Genomic DNA, 26,154 nt, shown 5'->3' on the forward strand with positions numbered 1-26,154 from the left:
GGCTTTGATTGTTGCCACTGTGCACTCCAGAGCATGGCAACTGTTGATGTCCCTTTAACCCAGCACCACAAAGCTTCAGAAAATCACTATACAATACCGTTAACGGAATCTATTCATTATCCTGTTAATTTAAAAAAAACCCTGTTCAACAGCGACATCAAAGATCCCTGCATCATGAAACCCACTTGAGAAAATGATTGTGGCTTTACATGTATTCCTGAACGAAAGTTTTAACTTAAAAATTTGCCAGGAAGAGAGTTAACATTATAAAGCTGTGCCACATTTTTATCGCAATATATTATTTTGATGTCAAAACGAAACCTGAATTTACAGTCTGAGACAGCTATACGTGGCCCTATGATCTGGTATCGCGAGATTTCTCACGATTTGACAACTACCATTGGAACCCTTGAAAGGAGGTATCTTTTAAATCTAATGTTTGATGAGAGACACATTTGTAAGAAAAGTAAACAATCTTCAACACAAATTCGGTAGAAAAAAACCCGGACGTTTGTTTTAATATCTACAGAACTCTCTGTACATGAATAGCATTTGATATTATAATGGTACAGCGTAATAAATCTAAAGGGCACCATACTAGCGTATCAAAACGACTCAATGTCAAAGTTTACAGTTTGACCAGAAAGACTTACGGTGGTTGTTGCTGTTGCACACAGATGCTTGGCAACAGTACATCGTATGATGCGCTATATATGAAAGACCATTTAACAATCCCAAGTGTAAAAATGTTGCCTACATTTCTATGTCCTCGCCTATACAGCAAAAAAAAAACAAACAAAAAAAACAAAACAAAGAGGTTTCAAACCTAAACAGCCAAAATGGATAGCAGTAGCAGTTCTAGGCTCTCTTTTATAGTCTGTCTTTAAAATAACAATATCATTCCAGATTTCTGGCATGATAAGCTCTGCATATGTAATACAAGTTTCTGCCAAGAAAAAAACAGGTATGCCTGAGTATTTCGTTAACATGTGTTAATCTATACATACAGAAACTCACTGGTGGGTCTCAAGCATATACTTGTAGGCATGGGATTGAAAAAGACCGGGATTTGTGGATTTAAGTAGAGGCTTCACAGACAGGGCCAGTAACAATGATTGGTGGTAGAGTGGATGTGGCTGACGTATGGAAGTCACGAGGGAAGGAGACCTTCAGGAGAATCAACACGCCTACCCGTCTGACAGAGGACAGCGATCCTTGTGACAAAACGTTTTAGGTACCAACGCTATAGATCCATGTCCAAAGTAGACCCAGCAAATTTATCAACAACTGTGCAATCCAAATATTATTTACGAAAAAAAAAATGATCTTGAAAAACTCACCCAACAAGTAAAACGAATAAAAGGTTAAAATAAAAACAAGTAAAAAATATATAAAGTTTCTAAAAAAAAAATCCTACATGATTTCTAAAAAAAAAAAAATTAGTTAATAAGAGTGAGCACAGCAAGCATCCTTGTCGCATGCCAATTTTCTACAGCCAAGTTGCTAGTGTACGAGACATGACCGTCATGAACTAGTAGAGAAGATTTTCACACAGCCATCTTTGGGATTAATAACACGCAGATACGAGACATTCTCCCTTCTATATTACAGTTCTCCCCTGCGGGGATCTACGGAGCTCGGGCATACAGATTTAACAACACATTTTTAATATACATAACAATGGGTAGTGAAAATAAGTGGTGATGCGCCGAGCAAACATTATAGCTAGTAAAATAACCATTTATTCACAACTCCTTACGGTTAATAAAGTCACTCACTCACTTTTTTTGTGGGTACAAAATGCATCAGATGGACCTGTCGTTGAATATCAATGTCAATTTTGTCCTTTTTTTAAATTTTTTTTCATCGTTTACCATTTCCATCGCCCATACTCTCAAAATAATTTTTAAAAAAGCATCGAGGTAAAATTCTCAAGAATAACTTCTTATTGGGTAGGGAATCACTTTGTGCATATATAATTTATCGCGGAGGAATATAACAACACCTGTAAGAACAAATCCGTAAATAGGCTATCCTTCAAATAGTTCCACACATTTCAAATAACGAAGATCCTACGAAAAAAAAAAGACACGCCAAACGTTTTTTTGTCTATCTTGAAGAGAAATGGAATCAATTCAATTTCTCTCATCACGCGATAAGGACACAAACACTGGAACTATAAGATAGACCGAAGTCACACTTCTACGAGTTTAGAAGAGAAATGTTAATAAAACTTTCACGCGAGATTCGGCGTGGCTCCAGTGCCATGTGTCAGATCTCCTCGATCCGGTGATCGCCTTGCTGGATTTTGTAACTGGAGAATACCACAGGTAAGGAGATCATCAGGTGTCAATGTATACAGGTTAGAACTGTTACTATAATACATGGCCCAACATCACAGGGCCTCACTCCACGCAACTTATTCCACGCTCCCACTTTATTTTGTTTTCTTGTAAGTGTCGAGACTTGGCATACCGGTAACTGGAAGAAATTAGAAAAAATAAAATGTGTACATTTTTATGCTTTTTATTTTAGTTTATTTTAGTTTAGTTTGAAAATTTACATACACCTGTTTATATTTTATTAAAGTTAAATGTTTAACCTCTGTAAAAAAGTTCTTCCCTTTACTATATTGAGAGCTTTTTAAAGCGTCTTTTTATTTTCATTTTTTCTATTTTAATTTGGAAGATTATTAATTATTAATTAAAAATCATAAAATGAGTAAAGCAAATAAAAAAGACAAGACAATCACTGCTTACCAGCTGCCAAGATAAACCTGTACATTAACTGAGAATCCCACAGCGTCATGCATACCCAGAGCAATCTAATCTACATCAATCGAAGCAAGGACCAACAATTTTGGTGCAAAAGTCAGTAAATTAAGTACATACATAAATATATTTACACGTCTATATTATGGTCAAATAAAACAGCTGCAAAAGAGAAGTCTTCCAATGTTGATTAAAAATAATCTGATAATCCAGAGATTCAAATTCTATCCTTAATCATGAGAGGAGAGAACTTAACATAACACCAACACCCGTTATGATTAAAAAAAAAAACAACAACATGTGGCAACATTCACCGATCAACCCCATGAATTACAACAACTTAGAACAACAAATTAGGGAAAGTAACTAGAACAGAAGGTGATTAGAATGATTCCGGTCTGATAACAGAAAAAGGAAGAAGAGAAGGTAATTTTAAATGATAGTAATAAGTGATAAGAACGCTTCCAGTTTCCACGGCATCTGAAAATGGTTTTGTTTTCAGCGATGGGCCACTTCTCTCCATGCTATCGCCTGCGCGTTTTTTGTTTATGCCAACAGCATAAATAATTACTCGAACTGCACTTCGCTGCTGGCCCGATCAGCAGAGCTAACATGTATGTTGCAGACCTCCATTCAGCGATGGCGACGCCCTTATTTTGCTCGACAGCAAGCTTGCCCGTCAAACTGTTTCTGATATTGGCGTTCAATTAGATTGGTGACAACCTATCCAACCAAGCACAAACTCGAAATTCCAGTGACATTCCACAGAAGCCAATGTCGCCTTGCCTTCTCGTTAACCAAATGGCCTTTGTCAAAAGATACCAAGCCAAAAATTTTATCCACCACAGAAACACACAGAAACTATAAAGCTGCTTGTCGCAGTTAAACATGATACTGCAGCAGAGCTTGTTTCCAAATTGTTTTAACGTTCGTTAGCGGAAAAATTTCGACTTAATCACTGACAGGCTTTCTATATTGACAAATTCATTTACACGGCCTTACGCAGCCTACATCCAGCAAAGCCTTTTGTTGAGAACTTGGTGGGCTGTAAATGGCATATGCTAAGCGCTTCACCAGAGCTTGTTACCTCATTTAAGGTTCCTCGAACAAACATCTCAAAGATGTACCAAACGATGTACCAAACGAGGTTTATCTTCATGTCGCGGCAATTTGATTTTCCGCTTTTTGATCTGCTCGACGCTTCATGTTCAGTTTGAACTAATATGTTCTTCTCGACGTGGCATGTTCTCAGCTACGCTCTCTTGTCGACAATAGGATATTCTTGTTCTGCTCGACGCAACGTGTTCAAGCTGAAGCTATACGTTATGCTTTATCAAATTTTATTTGTTCACGATTACGCCATTTTATCAGAATTAGTGAACAATATCGCGAACTTTATGGAACGAAACAGAAAAGGAACGAGGGAAGGGGCGGTGAGAGGGACAGGGTAAAATTGAGCAAAACATGTGGATGAAGGGGTACTGAAGTACCAGTTCAGAACAGAACAATAGTTACATTTTCACGAACCAAGAACAGTGTGACCGGACAATTCTGGAATACGAACGATTAAAAGGGAAAATGCGCACCAAGAACATAGCGAAAGTGGAACTTATGAACAAAGAACGAAGTAAAAAGGATAACATTAAACCCGGAACAGGCTAAGTTAAGTATCTTGAACGAAGAATAAGGTAGAGGACGCACTGAACAAGAACTTGGTGAAGGGTAACCATGAACCAGACAACATGCAAAGGTCAACCGGAAGTTTGGACAAAATGTCGCCCGGTCTCCATGGAAATGTGAGGTTAGTATAAAGATCGTTCCACCTTTCCATCATATTACTGGGTGTATGCGGGGTGAATTGAAGGCGAGATTTGACCAAGATGACGCTGAGGAGAGGAAGGAGATGTTAAAATAATAATAATAACAATAATAATAATAATAAAACATTGATGTGCATGAGAGAATAATACGATCTGTAGTGACAAAATGAATAAGCCTTACCACTCCTGAAGTTGCTGGCTTCTGTGTGATTTATAAAGAGATAAAAAGCAACAGGTTAGACACAAACAAATGGCACAGACATTGGTATATATAGATAGATACGTGTTACCACATTTCACAGAGACACACGAACATGTGTAATGCATAACCTACATCCATCTTTTTCACTAAAAACGGAAATGGCGTCACATTCATGTCTATTCAGTAATGTCAACGAAACCATGGAATCCATATTTAATAAAAAGCCAGCCAACACTACATAGCCTCTAATTCTACAGCACACGGTAATCAATATCACATAACACAACCAGGTTGAGTATTGCAAAGATCTTCCCGTTTCCAATGAATATGTACATCTTTGAGATTTGCCTAAGGACAAATCTCAGATATCCAAACCAAAAGCTCCCACAATCACACGCGCATGGTCTGCTCTCTGTGCGATACTGCATGTTGATGTTACAATGCGCTCTGTCTACTATCGTTTCCAAACAAAACTGGTTACCAAAACAAAACAATTCCAAGCATATATATATATATAATCAATTTAAACTTGCTCAGGGCTTGTCTCACAGTTGTCAACATCTTTTTCACTCTGCGGTGTAAACGCGTCAGCATAAGCTCAACCTGGCTATGTTATTTACGACTGGGTCAAACCGCTCCACCGGAAGTTCCTCCATCAAGATGCACTATTGGTTTTTCTTGGCCAGACAGACCACGTGACTCGCAAGTTCTCTTTTTTCTGTCTGTGCTCCAATATTACAGGTTTCGTGTAATAATGACGGCTTCCACACATTGGTGGTTTCTCTGTCACATGGAATAAGCATTAGTGGCTATTCCAGTCCTTTTAATCAATACGTCTGACGTCAGCTCATACAATTTGGACAGCCGAGTCTGAAGTGTCCGTTGTTAGACGTCAGCCTTTGTGCTGACGTGTAGAGAAAACCTGGATGCATTAGATATTCCTTTAGCGAGACAATGCGCGATGTTGTCCCAGAGAACTCAAGATGCGTTCAAGACGTTGTTGAACACACTGAAAGGAGGCAATTCCCGGCGGCAAAGTCAAGGCTGTATACAGTTCATGTTATGCAAAATTGAGCGCTTCGTCATGAATTTTCTCTGAAATATGAAAGTACTGGCTCGGTGACTGGACACCAGCCTATTACGCTTTATTTTGCTCTACATGGATTTCGCATCGACGAGATGGAGAGTCTTTTGTAATGGATAACCAGTGGAAAACCTCATCACAAATAGCTGACATGCGCAAAGAGGCATACATAGGATTGTATTCCACAAACAATGCTAAGAGCCCAAAAAATAGCAACAAAAGTTCCTGCATTTCGACCAATCAGAACACGCCGTAATCAACAAATGACTTCACATGCCACTGCAGGTCGTTTGCCTGGCGCGATTTTCTGGGTTTAGGACAATCTCTCGGTGCAGGCACTAACTCAGTGGACTGGTGATTTCCAGTTAGTTGTTGTGACAATCGTATATACATGTTACAAGGAGTGCTGTTTTTGGGTCATCGCATGCTGGTTGTGCAGTGGCGTTTATCATGACTAACATCTACATGTATAAAACTCCTGCAAAAAGTATGCTGCGCATCAGTGATTTCGCGATGCTGTTAGCCTAACTGTATAAATACACGTCTTGTTTTTACGCTTCCGGAGTCCCACATACCCTTCCACAAATCCTTGTACCATTCCCACCGGTAGTGACACACCCGGTGGATCAGCCAAGAATCCTTGCCATCGGTACGATCCATCGTGTCGCCACAAATTACCGTATTTGTCCTAAAAATTCTTCCGTCACTAAGTTCCACATCTTCCTCTATTCCTGGAATTCTCGTACTTAAAAGGTGTTTTTACGTTAGCTTGGAAGGTAGGATATCCTTCCTCAAAATTATTTGAAATTTATATGCCTGTGAAACACCCCTTTCGTATGAAATATTAGGTCAAATACAGTTGTTTTGACTCCGAGTCGCCTTGCCTGCCTACCGTGCCAAGCATGTATACAACCTGAAGGCCTTTAATCAACATTTTCGTTCTGTGAATTTAAATTTATGGTGAAAAACATATGGTGAAAAACATAAGGTGAACTTCCTTTGATATCGTGAAATATTCTCGTATTTGAATCTCCTATGGCAGCGGATAATATTTTTTAATATTTTAATGTTTCATTCTCCCTCGAAGGCGTGCAAAAACGGGTTTAATTCTTATTTCTTACATGAATGTTTACAATCGACATGGTTTCAAACCCTGTCCTTTACTTACAGGTGTTTACCAAAAGACTAACAGGGACCCAAAGTTGACCACACCCACTCAAGTGCACCGTACAGTTACACCTATCCACTCTCCTCCGGCTGCCTCATTTGGTGAAATTTTTTTGGTCTGGTTCCAGTACAGCTGGAGATTAATCCCTCCAGATTTTTTTAATAATTATAACAATAAGTGGCTTTTTGTTCTACTTTTGGTCAGACCGAAACCACTGGCAAGGAAACCAATCAACAGTAAGGCACTTTGCATTACGCAATCAAATTGAGAACTAGAACTGTTTACATTTTGACGTACATGGAATTGCCTGTTACTAGCAGAAGATTAGTGATTCATGACTTTTAAAATGCTTATCACTTGCTGTGTGTGTGTGTGTGTGTGTGTATAAAATTACCAAGAAGGAAAGCAAATAACAAAACAAATAACCAAGAAACGTCTACCGAAGAACAAACCAAACCATATTAGGAAAGGAAAGGAAAACCAGGAGGGTTAGCGCTCTGGGGGCTTCTGTTCAGTAGTATGTATTGTATGTAGACTTGTCATGGCTAAGCTAAGTAATCTAGTATAACCTACGACAAAAGCAGAACAGAGACTAACCGTATATAAAGAAATGTAATGAAATATTAAAAATAAAGGCATTCTTGCAAGAATTGCTCACATAGACATGCTCATTTCAACAAATTTCATCAAACCTGGGTTATTTGGGTAAATGTTGCATCTTTATTGCATACTGCTTTGAGTGTGGGTTAGTATGACATGGTGTTAGACAAAGAAAACAGGGTTTTCAATACACTCCTTCAAAATTAATCCAACAAACACACCATGCTTTAAATCTCCATGTTTAATAAAAAGAATTCCATAATACAATTGATACATCTATGTACAAATAATGAGGTCTCATCCTTGCTCCCCCACCCAGGTGTTGAGGTTAGTTACAGTCACAGAGCTTTATTATTCCCAGTGAACACTATTTATACACACAGGTGACTGGAGGCTCAGGTGACACCATTTAGAAGTTTAGGTGACACCATTTAGAAGTTCAGATGACACCATTTAGATAGACTGACACCATTTAAAAGTACAGGACATAAATGTAGTTTACAGTGGTACCATTCAAATTCGAGGTACCAGGTATCAAAAAAGAAAATAGAAACAATGGAAAAAAAAACCCCCCAAAACATGCATAGCTCACTCCCTAATATATACACAATCAGTACATCAACATATCTCTTGAGCAGACAGATGCGCTTTAACAAAACTTACAAAAAAAACAAAACACATCTCGCCTATTTCTAGGGGAAAATGTGAGAGCATGTTTCAATATGAATCGCACAAAAACAAAAAACCAACAACACGCAGCACACATCTATTACAACAATGCTGAAGAAAATTGTCAGAACAGTCTACCCCAACAAGTAACAATGATAAATAAGACATGGTTACGACTAAAACTACACGTAATTTATAGTTATCTTCGTGTAGATACATGTATAAAGTTATTTCTTAAACTACACTGATTGGCTTATACTGGGTTATCTTTTTTTTAATTTCTGGATGTTAATGCTTGTAAGTCTATACTAACATGGGACATGTTCCCATGTTCACAGTCAGTTTAAATTAACCAAGGTAAATTCCAGGACAGGCCCATTAACAGTTGAAGGCAAAGAACATGGGCAACTGTCAATATCGTTTTCAACATTTCAACACATTAACTGTCACAAGGAACCAGTCATCCTGACAAAAAACACTGACCTGTCACCCTTAGAGATTACCAGACACCGACAAGTTACCAGTTTTCCCCTTTTCCCTCGTTAGTAATGACAACAATGGTCTTACTCCTTCAGTGAACAATACCTTGCAGTTACATTATACTCTCGACTGTATGTGTAGTCAACTTTCCAAGTTAATAGTAAAACCAAGAGAGTCAGTTTGATTGGTAAAAGATACCTAGAAAGTTTGTGTATAGTTCATTAAAATTTTACACTTTCTCATAAAGATGGCTGCATACCGATGCCAGGGAAAGACAACTGTGAATGGGACAAGTTGTGGCTAAAGTGTGTGCAACTGGCAAACTGTTTTGCAGCTTCCCTTTAGCAGACTCGCTCGCTACACGCATAGACGAAATGTACACAACGATTGACCAGCTTACCATGTACATTCGCAGTTTGCACTTCACTTCACACTGAGCTGAATGAGACCTTGGATCTAAACAGGTGAGCCTACATCAGCGTTTTAACAGATTCCGCACTGGACCTGCCAGTACTCAACTAGTAAATGCACACAAGTTGTCAAAGATAGACTCCACAAACAATTTTCATGAGGACACATTTAAAATCTGACTGGAAATAAATAAGTTCACAGGCATAACTTGCATCATACATATCCACAACAATGCGCAAAAAATGTCTGCAGCAGAAGTACTAGTTATCACAGGTCCTTGCACAGTACTGGGCTACAGTAAAACAGTTAAAATCAGACAAGCGGCATCTAAGGAGGTTACATGCCACACTAGAACATGGATTAATGATAAAGGCTTCAAAGTACAGTAGCATAAAATACACTCACAAAAACTTCACACAAACCCTGCATCAAAGAAATGCCATGAAAATGTGTATGCGTATACAGATGCCATAATAAAGATGGCCCTAACCATGGTTCAGAAGATGCAACAAGTGTGAGGTGAGCTAACTGTATAAATGGTGATTGTTTGGAGTGAGGGTGAGGAGTAGGAGGTAAGGGACAGATGAAGGGCTTACAACTGCAACACAAACGTAAAATGAGTTGAACATAACATCCCACACAACGGTGAGGTTGGAGTAAGGTGAAAGTGAACTGACTAAACCAATTTGTACTTAATGTGGAAAAATAAAGATAATAGAAAAAAAAAACAAAAGCCAAAATACCCCAAAAATTAGAAATAAAATAGATCGGAGAAAATATGAAATAGCTATGGTAATTTCATCACTGAATTAAAAAAAAAAAGTTTCCTCAGGGCAACAGAAAAACCAGTACTAAGCAGAAAGTTTCTGTGACCTGTGCAAGAATTTTTTTGCAGATTCCTGTTACATTTCAAACTACAATTCATTTATAAATAGACAACATGCAGAGTTACTGGCTTATATCTATAATGTGATTTAAAAACAAAAGATAGTCTTCAATAGTTTGCACATCTGAGCACTTTTAACTGTAAACAGCAACTTGTTAACTTCTGTTAAAAATCAGCCGCTCAAATAGTATGATTCTTTCAAATTAATTACAACTTCCATAAATAATTACACCTGTCCAGCTAACCATATACAGGTAACACTCCGGCACCATAACCTCTTCCTTGACCAGTGTACCAGTCATGAGGCCATAAACACAATCTTGTACATCTTTCCACTTCACCAAAAATCTGCCTCCACTTGCAGAAAACTCCCATGTAAAGGGACATGACAAGACAATCAGAATCTGTTGGGTCTTATAAAAAAAACAGGTGATCGAAGTACAACTGTGGTTTGAACACGAGAGATTAACATGCTTGAGGGGATCAACACTGCAGATCAGCCTTGTTCACATCACACAGCAAGGAGAGAGCAGGGGAAGATAACTGGCCCGTGCCGGTGCTGGCCACCGCCAGAATGGGAGGAGGAGGAAGAGGAAAAAAAACAAGTGTATCACTAGTGGAGGAAGGTGGCATACAAGTAGCCACCGTACACTACCCACATAAGCACAATTCCCGAAGTGGAAAAAATCGGTAGTTTACCGTCAGTGTATTTGCGTGCAATAAACTTCAGCGTTTCGTCTAAGATTATCACTGGTATGGAGATCTTCAACACTGCCATCCACTCCGTCACGTTCAGAGGTGTGATCTGGAAAATGGCCTGAAACATAGCGCAAAGTCAGAGATCAGAAAATGGCCTGAAACATAGCGCAAAGTCAGAGATCAGAAAATGGCCTGAAACATAGTGCAAAGTCAGAGATCAGAAAATGGCCTGAAACAGCTCAAATTCAGAGATCAGAAAATGGCCTGAAACACAATCACATTCAGAGGTGACACAGAGGTGACACGAACCAAATTAAGCTGAAAACATCACTCTACCCACCTTATTAAGTGCAACCCACACAACTTCTTACACATTCATGTTTTCCTTAGTATGACCCAAACTACCAGACAAAGTTGCCATCCATTTTAATTTTTGTTTCCGTTTGCCCGTAAAGTACAAACTAAAACTGGTATCGCCTCATGAATGAATGAATCAATATGTTCAGCAATATTGCCGCCATACTGTGGCTCCCCTGATGTGATGATCTGTATACTTACTGCCATGACATCCACGTAGAGGATGATAAAGTGGAAGGTCATGGAGAGAGCAATGGATCCTAGAAGCCACCAGTTACTCCATGGGGGCATCACAACCAGAGACTGGTTCTCACTCAAGCTGGCAGAGAGAGAGAGAGAAAGAATACATGCACGGTTAGCCTGAAAATACATGTACCTGGTAAACACAAGTACACTAAACTTCACTACACCAGAAATGTAATACATGTATGAGTATGTTGTTCTATGTTAACATTTTGACAGCTCTTTTCATCCATACTACAATATACACTACAACTATGACTACCTGGTGAATTCTCAAGTCTGGGGCGGCTACTGGCTTATAACAAAATGACATGTTCCATTCTTCCATAATGTTGCGGTTTTGATCGGAATGGACACGACGCTAACACCACTTGTAAACTACACCATGTTAACTGATAATGGGTTACATCTGGTAGACAATGTACAATGGAATAAATGGTGGTAGAAGACATATGTTGCCATGGTAATCGAAGCCATTAGACTCCAGATCATTAACCTGATTTGATCTGGTTTCATTTTTTTAAAATTTATTTTCTTATTAAAGGAAATGACCTTTAAAAATCGAAGGCCTCGTCACTAAATAGACCACTTAGAACTATGCATAAAAATAGTTTTATTTACTTTTTATGAAAAGCGTTGAAGGTGTTCAAACATTTGAATTTTAAGGTGGGCTTTATGAACCCTACTATCAAAGTTTAGAAATTCTGACGTCACAGGAAGTTTTTCTAACTGATCACGACACTGAATGTCTGAGTAACTCTTTTTACCAATGAAGAAAAGATTACTGAAATATTCTTCCCAAACATTCCTCCCTTCTGGTGAATATCAAAAAAAAAAAAATGATGTGATGTCAAGAGTTCCTAGATACCATCAGTATGACTTATAAAGCGCACCATAGTAGTCAAACAGTTGAATATCTTTCAACACTTCAACAAAAATCTTAAAAGATAAATGAAAGTATTTTTATGTTTAGTTTTCAGTTGTCTATATGATGAGCCTTGCTTCAAATTTTAACTTTCTTTTACTTTAAGGTACCTTCAATTTTAATTCTGGTGAAATCTTAAAAGAACTATTCTTAAGCTGGTTATTCAAATTTGGGTGTAACTATATAACTATTACACATCAAAGCACTCACAACACTTCAAAAATCACACAAAGGTAAGCAATACTAACACCCACAGGGAGATGTGTCAACTAGAAGCTGTAAGTCTGAATTCTGCATGTTTTTAAGGTATTTCATGTAAAATAATGAGTGAAAAACTGTGTCAGCAATATGTAACATGAAGTACAGTACCCTTCACACCAAAAGCTCCCTCAAGCAAGGTCAGTTGACCAATAGCTTGCCTGCTGTGTGCTAGTGGAATTGTTAAACAGTATACCAGTCAGCTGCTATCACGTCCTTGCAGATAAGACCAGCTGAATAGTTAGTCTTGTAGAATCTCCTCGTGAGAGTTCAGTGGTACAATGCGTATGCTGTTGTACCGTTATCAAAAACTTTTTATCTGTTGGATTGTAAGACTATCCCTTGGATGTCGGGAAATGTGAGGTAGTAAGAGATTTGCCAGACTAACAAGTTGGTTGTTTATCACATCCCTGCAAGATGAAGATTCGCTGAATGGCGGTGTAATGCTAGGAGCCTGCTAGGAGCGGGCTAGTGACAGGCCACCAAATTTTTCATACTAACCATGTAATTCACTTTCATTACAGTCAAAGCTGAACATTGATTCTGAACAGATTATATGCATACCAATAAATAAATACATATATCAAAGTACATAATAGCATACATACAGCATAATTGGGAGAATAAGTTTTCAAAGAGTGACGATACATTACCTACAAACTGGGTGAATTGTAAGAAAGAAAAAAACAAAACAAAGAGAAAACACACAATCTCACACCATGCCATGATCTAACTTGGACAGACAAGGCTTGGGTGCTGTGATCTCTAAGGGGCGGGGCCTCCGTTGCGGGGGATGGGCCCAACCATGCAGGAAGCTGCGTGTTAACTGGCTTACTCGCAATCAATCCAAACAACCTTGTACGACATAAGGGGGGTTTGGCTGGACACGCCCAAAACATTACTAACACGCGGTTTCACTTTAGCTGCGTCTTTTTCAACGTTTGCAAAATTGTTGACATTTAATTCGTGGAATTGAAATTCGAAAACCAGAGTACTGTATAAGAACGGCGCTGGAAACGTCCAGTGTGCACCCCCCATGTGGTACAGTTTTCTTCGGATGACTACACTTGTCATTCCATGCAGTAGAAAAGCTGGCGAGCTGGAATCTACTGGTCACAGGGTTTATTTTTTTTTCTGGTTCAGCCCGTAGGTTTCTCGTTTGAGTTATCATCAAAACGACATGGCCAAATCCCCCTTTAGAACACACGATAAAAAGGTTGGCAGGACTGAAGACGAGCATGCTCAAAGACATCCACTTCCTGCTGGCGGACACCGGCCACATCCCGGCCACGCCCCTTACCTGTTCAGAGCGTTCAGCATCTCTATGACGACGAGAACGGACAGGGCCATTGTCATGGGCTCAGGAGCCCCAAAGATGGCACAATCCACGCCGGCAAACATTTCATCTTGTGCCAGACACTGAGCTTGGTGGGTCTGTGGGCAGTGAGGCATGGGGAATTGAGGAACCAAAGAACGGGAGAATTAGAATAACCATCTGCACTTACCCCTGTCTGTCATCGCTCATCTAACCTCAAGGATATAGCACAGGTTTCATGCTCAAACCATTTGACATTTTTCAAGCTGACATGGCCTGCAGGCCCAAAGATACTTTTACATCCTTGAATTTTAATTTTCTTTCTTTCATAAGAAACATTCTCTTTTCTGTGTCCACAACAGAACAGTGGGAAAAATAAAGAAATGAGAATATATAATTTACCAACTTCAGCAGATTTCAGAAGAATCATAATTGTAGAAATTTTTTTTCTCTTATTCTTCTGGTTTTCGATATACGTGTCGCGACCTTGTGGCAAAGGCTAGACTGACAGACGGACAGACAGAGCTACAGTGCATCATCAGGTGAAAATTAATGAGACTTAGTATTACCTGTTGAGAGCGTTAAGCATTTCAATAGTTACGAGGACCGACAATGCCATGGTCATGGGGTGTGGATTGTTAAATATACCACAATCTACGCCCTTAAACATCCTCGGTTCAGCTGGACATTGCATGTGATGGGTCTGTGTAAAACAACAGGTGTCAAATTATCATTCACGTTTATTTATCTGATTGGGGGGTTTTATTCTAACTGTGCTTGGCAGCATTGTTCTTAGCCGACAGCTGTGAGGTTTGTGGAAGGAGGAAACCACTGGCTTTGCCATGCACCTGACTAATCTCCTAACAAAGCCTGAGCCAAATCAGCAAGAACTGGATTAGAGTATGCCACTTAGCCTGTCATTTGCAGTACAACAGTGTAGAAGAAAACAAAATTTCTGGGATAAAGTGATGAATAATTGATGTTCAATAAAGTAAAACCTAACTAGAGTGTTTTTCATTAAACAAAACAAAGCTGGACTTTCTAACAATTCTTATTCCTTCAAACATCCCAAAGTTTGAGACTTAGCAGTGGGTATGCATACCCACATTCACCAAAACGTTCAACCCAAAAAACTGAGGGCAAATGAAAACAATTCTCCTTACAGAATAATACTTTGTGAAGAAAAAAAATTCTTTTTTGGACTTTGCTCCCATGAATGTTTGTGTTCTTCTTCACTACATAAAAACAGAGAGACTTTAATACTAATAATCTAATTTCTTTACTTCGGTTTTTCCTGAGGTTAACAATCATCATTTCATTGTGCTGCTCCGACTTTAATCCCCAAAGCTTGATACAGATGTACATGTACATCACAACTCTGTGGCTTATTTATTTATCTGATGGCTGTTTTACATCATACTCAAGAATATTTCATTAATACCACGACAACCGCCAATATGGTGGAAAGAAACCAAACAGAGCCCAGGGGAAACCCACGACCATCTGCAGGTTGCTGTAAGACATTCCCAGGTATGGCTGGAGAGAAAGCTAGCATCTGCTGAACTCCAACTCACAGCGCCTGCATTGGTGAGAGCCTCCTGGGTCATTGCACAATGTAGGTACACTAACCATCTCAGCCACAGGGGCCCAATTTTGCTTTATTAATGTGACAAGAGCCTTGTCCTGTGCACACGCAGTACATACCAGCTGATAGTAGTTGAGCTTGGGACCATGCTCGTACACCATGAACCACCAGGCAGCCGCTCCCACTGTGGCACACCCCACGTACACTGCAACAAAACAACAACAACATCAGCCATGAAATCCATGTCCGCGAGACCAACAGGGACATCTGCATCTTAATCACTCGTGTTAAAGTCTCAATATCATTCTGAACAAAATTCATGTTGGAATTGGAATGCATGTGTTTTGCATCACATGAAAAGTATCCCTTCACTGTTAAATCGGTTTAACATATAGTGTACTGGAACAGATTTAATGTATCGTGTACCGGAACAAATTTAATGTATAGTGTACCGGAACAGATTTTAAGGATAGTGTGCCAGCACAGATTTTAAGGATAGTGTACCAGAACAGATTTAATGTATAGTGTACGGGAACAGGTTTTACGTACAGTGTGCCGGAACAGATTTAAATTCAAACAACTGAGACATCACAATATGACATGTACTGATAATATCGACCATAACAATAGATTGATCCTCAAACAACTGACAAAACTCGCAAAATGTTATAACTAGCCAAACCTTCCTTTTCAACAACCTGACTACAAGTGCACCACTAGCAGGCTAGGGGCATACCACAAGAGAACTGTCAACCTAGCTTGCAATGAAGTAAGGTTCCACTTATCGGAATTAATCATCACTGCCTGAAGCCTTGTTGGTAATATTTCAGCGATTTTGTGACAACCATTTATGGCAATCTGGTTTTGTGGCACTTCTGACGTTATTTTGCTTAAGTAAATTTAATCTGCTTACACAACATAATACTAGACTTATCTACTGTTTGATCCACATTTTGCTTTCTGAAAATACTCCATACAGGACTCAGGAAATAACTACCGTCTAAAAGAATTCACCGAACTCAAAAAGTTTCATGGAACCAGGCTCTGATTAAATGTAACGCACCTCCAATAGCCATGTATCTGAAGAAGAGCCAGCCCGAGATGAGGCCCTCCTTGGGGTTCCTTGGTGGCCTCTTCATGATGTCCAGGTCAGGAGGGTTAAAGCCGAGGGCAGTGGCAGGGAAACCATCAGTCACCAGGTTCACCCAGAGCAACTGTACGGGGATCAACGCTTCAGGGATGCCGAGTGCAGCCGTCAGGAAAATACTGTGGAGGAGAAGAATAAGCATCAGAGCTGTGAACTGGTGATACTGGGTCCATCACTCAATCAAAAGTGTATAGTAAAGTTCAGAATGATAAATAAACTTGCTGGTTTGTCCACAATCATTTTATTATTGATTTTTTGACTTATTTACTGATTTCATTGAGGTTTTACGCGCTTAAGACAGCGGCCAGCATTACGATGGGAACCACAGCCATCCACAGGTGGCTGTCAGACCTACCCACACAGCAGATTTTTTGAGTTTGATCATTACAAGAAAACTCAACCTCAATGAGTTGACATCACAGAGCGTGCATATCTTTAAGTTCAGTGCGAGTCATTTTTATACAAAATTTTACACTTTTTCACGTAAATGTAATATTTTTGTTCTCATCAAGTTTCTGCCAACTTCTGAACAGTGTAGGTTGAGAGCAAGAGAAACAGCTTTCTGGATTCTAAATGTGCATGAACACTGAAGTTATTCCCCCTTACCACACGACCTCTCCAATGTTGGAGGAGATGAGGTAGCGGATGAACTGCTTCATGTTGTTGTAGATGGCACGCCCCTCCTCCACGGCGGCCACGATTGTGGAAAAGTTATCGTCTGCCAACACCATCTGTACACAGCAGTTAAGGTTCACGCTTGTAGGTCATGAACAGAAACACTTGTCAACAAATAGTCAAAATATTTATTGGTGCTTGTTGTACATAGCAGAGAGGCCCAAGTTCAAACAACAGCCTTAACCACAACTGAAACAGAGAAAGTGACATTCTCATACCTTCAACATCTGTATGTTTGTAGCATGTCACAGGTAATTTATTTTATTTCTTTATTTCTGAATGGAGGCAAATGGAATCTCTGGTCCTGCACAAAACAGACACAAAAGGATATCAGAGGCAGTCTTGGCTACAGCAGTACCAGAGCCCATGGCGATACCAATCTCAGCCTTCCTCAATGCAGGGGCATCATTCACACCATCACCAGTCTGTAACAGAGAGACAGGGAAATCATGGATTCAGTATCAATGATGTAGTCCTAATTACATCCAGTGTTGTAACAGTAACACACACACACACAGAGGGGAAATCATGGATTCAGCATCAATGATGTAGTCCTAATTATGTCTAGTGTTGTAACAGTAACACACACACACAGAGGGAAATCATGGATTCAGTATCAATGATGTAGTCCTAATTACATCTAGTGTTGTAACAGTAACACACACACACAGAGAGGGAAATCATGGATTCAGTATCAATGCTGTAGTCCTAATTACATCTAGTGTTGTAACAGTAACACACACACACACACAGGGAAATCATGGATTCAGTATCAATGATGTAGTCCTAATTACATCTAGTGTTGTAACAGTAACACACACACACACAGAGGGAAATCATGGATTCAGTATCAATGCTGTAGTCCTAATTACATCTAGTGTTGTAACAGTAACACACACACACACAGAGGGGAAATCATGGATTCAGCATCAATGATGTAGTCCTAATTACATCTAGTGTTGTAACAGTAACACACACACACAGAGGGAAATCATGGATTCAGTATCAATGATGTCGTCCTAATTACATCTAGTGTTGTAACAGTAACACACACACACACAGAGGGAAATCATGGATTCAGTATCACAGCTGTAGTCCTAATTACATCTAGTGTTGTAACAGTAACACACACACACACAGAGGGAAATCATGGATTCAGTATCAATGATGTAGTCCTAATTACGTCTAGTGTTGTAACAGTAACACACACACACACACACAGGGAAATCATGGATTCAGTATCAATGATGTAGTCCTAATTACATCTAGTGTTGTAACAGTAACACACACACACACAGAGGGGAAATCATGGATTCAGCATCATTGATGTAGTCCTAATTATGTCTAGTGTTGTAACAGTAACACACACACACAGAGAGGGAAATCATGGATTCAGCATCAATGATGTATTCAAAATTATATTCTATAACGCACATAGCCACATAAATCATTGACATGGTATTATATTTTCACGGCTAGGTCCACTTTAATCCCAGTCTAAGTCACCCAAATGATGGATTCAGTCCAAAGGTTGTACTCACAATTACATGTAGGCCCACTTTTATAATAAATGTAAGTTTAAATCTAATACTGTGCTAAACAAACCCAATACATGCTGAACCAAAATCAGGTGAAACAAGCTATGAACTGTTATTATTAACATCCATTCCTTGTGAAACTTTAAATGAGAAATAAATGTTTATCTTCGAAATACCTAATTTCCGCACTATATAAAACAACGAATGAATGAAAATTCGAGTGGAATCTGTTAGACACTTGGCCCCAGGTCTTACCATGGCAGAGATCTCGCCTTCTCCTTGAAGATATTCCACAATCTTACTCTTGTGGGCAGGCTCCACACGAGCAAACAGCCTCGCTCTCATCACCGCTGCCCTCTGGTCCTCTGGCGACAACTCGTCAAATTCACGTCCTGTGAAGGACAGTCCCTCTGTGGGCTCGTTGTCGGAGAACACGCCAATACGACGGCAGATAGCTTCAGCTGTGGCCTACAACAACAGCAACATCAGGATATACTGGTTGTTATGAGGTGTAGCAAAACAAGCCAGTGTTTACGGGCTTTGAAGAATTCAAATTTCCAGGTTTACAGACATTTCCCAAAATTCTAATTTTTAAGGCTATTTGGAATGACTATTCTCACTTACACATATACAAACTTAAAACAATGTCAAATTATCGTACTTTGATGAACTTTCTGTCTTTCACAGCTGCCATGTATTAAGCGATTCCAAAGACGGATCCTGGAAATTCTTCCCGAAAATGTCAGCATACCATCATGAATATCTAAAGGTGATTTGTGGTCTCAAATTCAAAGCTTTTCAAGACAAAACTATTTTCCAAGCACTAGTGCTTACCTTGTTGTCACCAGTAATGACGATGACCCGGATACCGGACTCTCGGCAGCGCATGATGGAATCAAACACCTCCATACGAGGGGGATCCAACATACCGACAATACCAACAAATGTCATGTTTGTCTGGAAACAGAAAATGACACCAAACAAATTAGAATGGCAGACATGAAAGGACAAATGACTAAAACCAAAGAGCAACCCGCAGAATCTTGAACTCCAAACCTTTTACTACACCATTTTCCATTGCATCAATAAATTAACCCTACTTCACAGATAAGCCTATCTAAATGTGTAATATCGAGAACTGCAACACCAGAATGCGCCCAATGCTGTCCTGTCCTCCAGCAAACTATCCCACCGAGCTGAGCCCCCACACTGGATGGCCCTGCCTCCCACACCTCACACTAACAACTCACCTCATACTGGATGAATTTCCTGGAATCCTCCAGATCCATGTCCTCCCTGCGTGGTGGGTTGTCAATGGTTGCCAGAGCCAGACAGCGCAGAGTATCTCGGCCTGTTCCGTACACTCTCACGTGCTTCATGATCTCGTTCCTGATGGCGGGTGACATGGGCACCTTGCTGTTCCCGACACGGACGTGGGTGCAGCGGTCAAGGATTCCCTCTGGGGCGCCCTGCAGAACAAGTAAACAGCTGTTTAGTGGGCACTAACTACACAAACAACTGATGTTTGACTGCAGCTGGTCTTATCAATAACTTTGATGAATGTTTATTCAGTAAATAAAGAAGCAACAAGTATTTAAACATGTCATCTGTTCAAATGCATGTTATAGCAGCCAAAGTTGATGTCACTTCTTGAATACATACACCTATCAGTAGGCGAAAACCTATAATAAACCAAGATCAAGAGAATTGGTGCTGCTGTACATGAAGGATTATAACTGCAGCTTAAAACCATACTCCAGAGTTGGGGAACACTGCCCTATGTAACAAGTTTGTTCAAGCAGAGTACCCTTGTTCTTACCTTTAATACTGTCTTGTTCCTGTACAGTTATATCTTAAAGCACATACATAAATGTAGTTACCCGATACAAGCACTGCAGCTTTACAGTAGAGAACGATTGAATCCTATACCTTGCAGAACATCTTGACTCCAGAGGCTGTCTTGGTGGGTTTGTTGGGCGAGCAGTAGACACTCATCGACTTCCTGTCGCGAGAGAACTCCAGTGTAAACTCTTTCCTCCACATGTTCTGGACGACTTGGTTGCAGGCAGTGCCTACTTCACGCTTGTTCAGCGTCGACTTGTCTGTGTTGTACACATTCATTTTCTCCACCAGCACCACCAGGGCTGTCTCTGTTGCCTCACCCACTTTCTCGTACATATTCTTGGCCTGTCAAATCCAGTGATTTGATTCATTTGATTCGCTTGGACAACAGTTTTTTGACAAGCTGCGACAGGAGATTCAAGTAGTGAAGTATTTTATTGTATGCCTTTATTATAATGAAATTAGTCTCCTTTTTGTCTTTTGGAAATACTACAGGACAAAACAAAAGTACATGCCCATAACCTGGCCTAGGGCATTAATCATAAGCCTTTCCCTTCTCCTTCTAGCCTTCATCCCTTTGTAACATGCGCATAACCAAGTGCATTTTAGCGTATTTTTTCAGGAAAGGCACGCAATTAAACTAAGCACATCAGTAATTTTTTAATGACAATTTAGATTTCTAATCTAGCCATCAAAACAGACATTTGTGTGCCAGTCATCAATAACACAACGTAATGAAGAGCTAAGAAACAATACGAAGGAGGAAAGAAGACAAGCCCTCAGCAGCAGAAGAACTCAACACACACAACACAAGGAATGTTCTGGGCCTGTAAACGTAATCCGCATCCAAATCTTGCACCATGTCAATTTGTACGCTCAATCAGACATGCATTTCGGCTGTGCTTAGCCTGGCAATTTCATTCCTCACATTGCACGTACAACCCTTATATCCTACCTCATTGAAATCCACACTGGAGTCGTTACACATGCCGCAAATGGTGGCTAACTCCTCTAGGCCGGTAAAGTCAGAAGTGCGGATCTGTTTGCCATTCAGGAAACTGGAAAAACAAATTAAGCAGCCATGCAATCAATAGATGCTGTATGAATATACATGCAATAACAAATGTTCTAATAGGTCAAATGTTCTAATAGGTCAAATGTTCCAATAGGTCAAATGTTACACCTCACTCATACATCTGGGGTGAGGTTTAGTATGGGTGGTACGGACATGTTTATGCATCTACACCCTAAACAATGGGTCACTTAGACCTACTTAATTTCATTAACATTTACATCATGATTTGAGGAACAGTCCCCATAAATTGTTTTTATTTTTAAAAATTATTTTTTCTTTGAAAAACCGAATCTGCACCCTTTGTCTGCCTATTTGGTTTATAGACTTAGAGGAATCAAACGAATCCTGGTATCAGTCTGCCAATGCGTAGTGATACGTTTTAAGATCGTTGTGTAAACCTGCGATCGGTAAAGAGGCTAAACTAGAAACAAATCCGAAGGAGTAACAACAACAGTGGCTCCACTCATCAAACCTTTTCCCAACCATGGATTATGCCATTCTCTGTATACTTCTACATTTATTTCAGACATCATTAGAACATATAGTCATGTTGTCTTGGGAATTGAGGGATACCTTCCTGCACCTCATACAGTATGCAACTGAGACGCAGGTGACACATGAAATGTACATAGTTTGTGTGTAATGGACGACAGGTATGCTCCCGTTTTCCCTCTACACAGATTTCAAGCGAGGTGGGGAATCTGTGAATCAGGCCTTCAATCTTTTCTGCGATGTCGAAGCCCTCAAACTGTACTGTCCACTCAGCCTACATTGTTCATACTTTCTATCACTCTACATACGGCCTTTCCTGGCACCATACACCCTCCAGGCCACACAATGATTGATAAATTCATACCACAGTTTGGCAACAGTGCGGCTTTGATTTATTTATATGATTGGTGTTTCACGCCGTACTCAAGACAATCGGCTTATCATAATGAAGACATTATGATAAATGTATACACTATACATGAATGTAATTCTTCAGTTTCCTTCAAATACTCCAGTAAAATAAATTAGAAACTATCTTTCTTGACTTAGTCTATTGGTTTTGTAACATAGTTTTCAGCGAATTGAGCGAAATGTGTCATCGCAGTCGTCATTCCCTGCCGTGATAGCGGGACTACTTTCACCATCCCTGCTCCCTCTTCAGCTATTTTCAATTATCAGCTACATTGTACAAGGAAAGAAAAACAAACGAACTCGACACCCAACGTTTAAGTGTTCGTTCGTTTCATCCGTTTTAACTGAACCCAATGCAAATGATTTAAGAACCCTAAGGCTTTCAATAGTTAAAACTACTGCTTCTTCAGAAGAGAGGCAGATTAAAGGAGACTTACACATCACCCTCAGGGGCATATGTCGAGCCCGTTATCTCAAACTGTAGCGTTGAAACATTGTTGCCTTCAATCTTATTGAAAATAAACATCTGAAAGTGGAATACAAACAAGAGTTAAAGCATCTTATTTACTTGTGGTATGATATCCATGCAATCTTACAGTTTCATAAAATACTTTGGGAGTTCAGGAAAAAACAAATACATAAAAATAAAAGTATCTAGAACTTGAATGTGATTATAGGAAAAGCTGATGAAAACTGTATCAAGGTGTATTTCCTAAACATTTAGATGCTTTTCAGTCCTTATGTCGATAAATACTTCAATATTATATATAAATATATAATGGTTTATCCTAGACACAGATCATCACTGATTTGTTAATTACCACTTCAGCTATTTGAGTGACATTTTCATTTAACTCTTTTTTTGAAGTTGCTATGGAATATGTCCCAAGACTTGTTTGAAACTACCATATTTCATCTAATTTTTGCGACACCTGGTCTGTTCATTTTAGCCAACATATATGTAATTGTAGCAGGAATGTTGAGTTTCCTTTTTCTCACATGGTTAGACCATCTAATGAACAACACTCATAGCTTTACTTTTCCAAACAGCTGGTAAAGAAATGTAATATTCTACTTTCAACACTAGTAATGTCTGTCCCAAATATTAGAAGAATTAGGGTAAACGTTTCTTTCCAGCCATTTTTAGTGAGCGATACTGACGAGACTACAAGGTTGAGCTCAGCACATCTAGAGCATGGCATTGAACAGGAAATCTGAACTCTGATTGGTCAGGTACCTTGCATACAGACATCTGATTGGTGGTGAGTGTACCAGTCTTGTCAGAGCAGATAACGGATGTACAACCCAGCGTCTCCACTGACGGTAAACTCCTCACAATAGCATTCTTCTTGGCCATTCTGCGGGTACCTGACAACAAGAAAAGGATTCTATGTATGGATTTGATTGGTGTTCAAAGCTTACAGCCATCCGCAGACTGCTGGCAGACCTTTCAACGTACGACCGACGAGGAAGCTTAAACCAACAGTATTGCATTGATGTGAGGCACCTAGTTCATTGTACTGTGCAAGCATGCTGGCCAGCAGGCAACAAAAACTGATCATAGGATATATGCAATGTACTTCTTAATTAATGGGGTTGAATGACCTACATCTCATGTTTCTTTTACATGTGCACAATGGTGATCACAGAAAAGGTAAGGCCTGAATAGCTTTGCGGTCTGATTTTAATGCTCATCAAAGGATAAAAAGCGACAATGAACCAGTGTGTTCAGGGTCTGCACTGAATGTAACACAGTCAGTGTGTCCTGGAAGAACCTGCAAATGATCAAACCTTTCCTAACTCAGTTACTTCCCTTGATGATTTCAGGATGTTAATATGTGAAAGGGGAGGTAACTGTATGCCACCAGCAATTTTCATTTTCCCAAAAATCTGTTGGATAGTTTTCAGTTTATCAGGTAATCACTTGAGACTCATAACTTAGCTCAAGAAACTCAAAAAAATTGCATAAATATCACGCTTTGACACTTAATATCAAGAATATTGATTGAAAAACAAGACGTATTAAATGCTAACTTTAAACATCAAAGAATAATTTTTCAACTCTAATTCAGACTTTTTTGACCTCTGGTTTCATTTGAGCACACATTAAGGGTATGAAAAATTGTCTGTATTGTCGCTGAATATTATATGTGGGATTTGTATGTCAAGGTACACAACTGGTGTGGCTGGACTTACCCAGGGCAAGACAGGTGGTGATGACCGCTGGTAGACCTTCTGGGATGGCAGCCACAGCCAAAGCCACGGCAATCTTGAAGTAGTAGATAGCCCCCTACAACAACACAAACAAAACCTTTAATCCTTTTAGATATTCGCTAATTATGCCTGCATTTGACTGGCAGGCAAGAATATTCACTTAGATAGGACAAATGTCATTTATTTTACCATACAAAAAAAAAAAAAAAAAAAACATTGTTGACACGAATTCTTTTCATTTCATCTTTCTTCAAAAGTGATTAATGCAGCTGTTCAATTTACAGTTGTTTAATCTTCATACAGGGGTGCCTCAGTCTGCCTCCCGAAAAACCTACCCTAATCCAGGATCCGCCATGGGCAGGATCATTGAAGTGCCCAATGTTGATGGCCCAAACAGCAATACAGATCACAGTGATGACCTGAAAAGTAGAATATACAGGTAGATCAATCACAGTCTACATGAAACACCTCGTTTGATTTATTGACTGATTCTACTGGTCATTAACACTGCATGTATGCCATTTGTCCACAGGTAAGTTCTAAAAGTAACAAAGTCAATGGCCTAGAGGAAACCATTGGGCAAGCTACTGACTAGACTTTCCCATGTGTGAAACCGATTTTTACTCGCAGAACAAAAATAAGGTACAACCACATTAGTTAAATGTATGTATGTTTGTATGTATGTATGTTTGTATGTATGTATGTTTGTATGTTTGTATGTATGTATGTTTGTATGTATGTATGTTTGTATGTATGTATGTTTGTATGTTTGTATGTATGTTTGTATGTATGTATGTTTGTATGTATGTATGTATGTATGCCTAGGGTTTAATGTTGTACTCAACAATGTTCCAGTCAACAAGGAGTCATTAGGTGTGTGGATATAAACTGTGTATTCTTGTGGCAGTCCATATCACCAAAGTGCTGCCGCCACTGAAGTATAATGCCAAGACACCCAGACGTGATACCCCACCCCGTCACATCACATTATACTGACACAAGGCCAACCAGTGATGTTTCCTTGCTCTAACCTCTCAGTAATGCCACAAAAGCAGTCGCACATTGGTTGAAGTACAAACTTTGGGTCTTCAACAAACTTTATGGCATACCACCATAAAAACGATGGGTTTTAAATTTTCATCCTTTTTCAAGGCTTTCCCTGTCTCAAAATTTACATTTTCCGGACTACTTGGAACAACTATTCCACTCTCATACATTATGCTTGAAGAAATATAGAATGACCTTAGATTACCTTTCTTTCACACATACACAGCAGTACATTAAGCA

The 26,154-nt window shown here is 39.4% G+C and overlaps 1 protein-coding gene across 1 annotated transcript in view; it reads right to left on the reverse strand.

The window, feature by feature from the left end:
• Positions 1-7,725: 7,725 nt before the first annotated feature.
• Positions 7,726-26,154, reverse strand: part of LOC135476700 (calcium-transporting ATPase sarcoplasmic/endoplasmic reticulum type-like) — a 61,117-nt gene continuing 42,688 nt past the window's right edge. Inside the window, exons 10-25 of the mRNA XM_064756813.1 lie at positions 25,203-25,286; positions 24,850-24,943; positions 23,891-24,021; positions 23,091-23,179; positions 21,631-21,733; positions 20,763-21,020; positions 20,084-20,302; positions 19,668-19,790; positions 19,089-19,301; positions 17,627-17,720; positions 17,227-17,353; positions 16,537-16,739; positions 15,593-15,678; positions 13,874-14,007; positions 11,349-11,466; positions 7,726-10,908 (exon numbers count right to left, since the gene is read on the reverse strand). Of these exons, the coding sequence (XP_064612883.1) occupies positions 10,705-10,908; positions 11,349-11,466; positions 13,874-14,007; positions 15,593-15,678; positions 16,537-16,739; positions 17,227-17,353; positions 17,627-17,720; positions 19,089-19,301; positions 19,668-19,790; positions 20,084-20,302; positions 20,763-21,020; positions 21,631-21,733; positions 23,091-23,179; positions 23,891-24,021; positions 24,850-24,943; positions 25,203-25,286 (2,280 nt within the window). The 3' untranslated portion in view covers positions 7,726-10,704. The remainder of the gene's footprint in view (positions 10,909-11,348; positions 11,467-13,873; positions 14,008-15,592; positions 15,679-16,536; positions 16,740-17,226; positions 17,354-17,626; positions 17,721-19,088; positions 19,302-19,667; positions 19,791-20,083; positions 20,303-20,762; positions 21,021-21,630; positions 21,734-23,090; positions 23,180-23,890; positions 24,022-24,849; positions 24,944-25,202; positions 25,287-26,154) is intronic.

Source organism: Liolophura sinensis, chromosome 10 (genome assembly GCF_032854445.1).
Source record: "Liolophura sinensis isolate JHLJ2023 chromosome 10, CUHK_Ljap_v2, whole genome shotgun sequence".
Taxonomy (NCBI): Eukaryota; Metazoa; Mollusca; class Polyplacophora; order Chitonida; family Chitonidae; genus Liolophura; species Liolophura sinensis.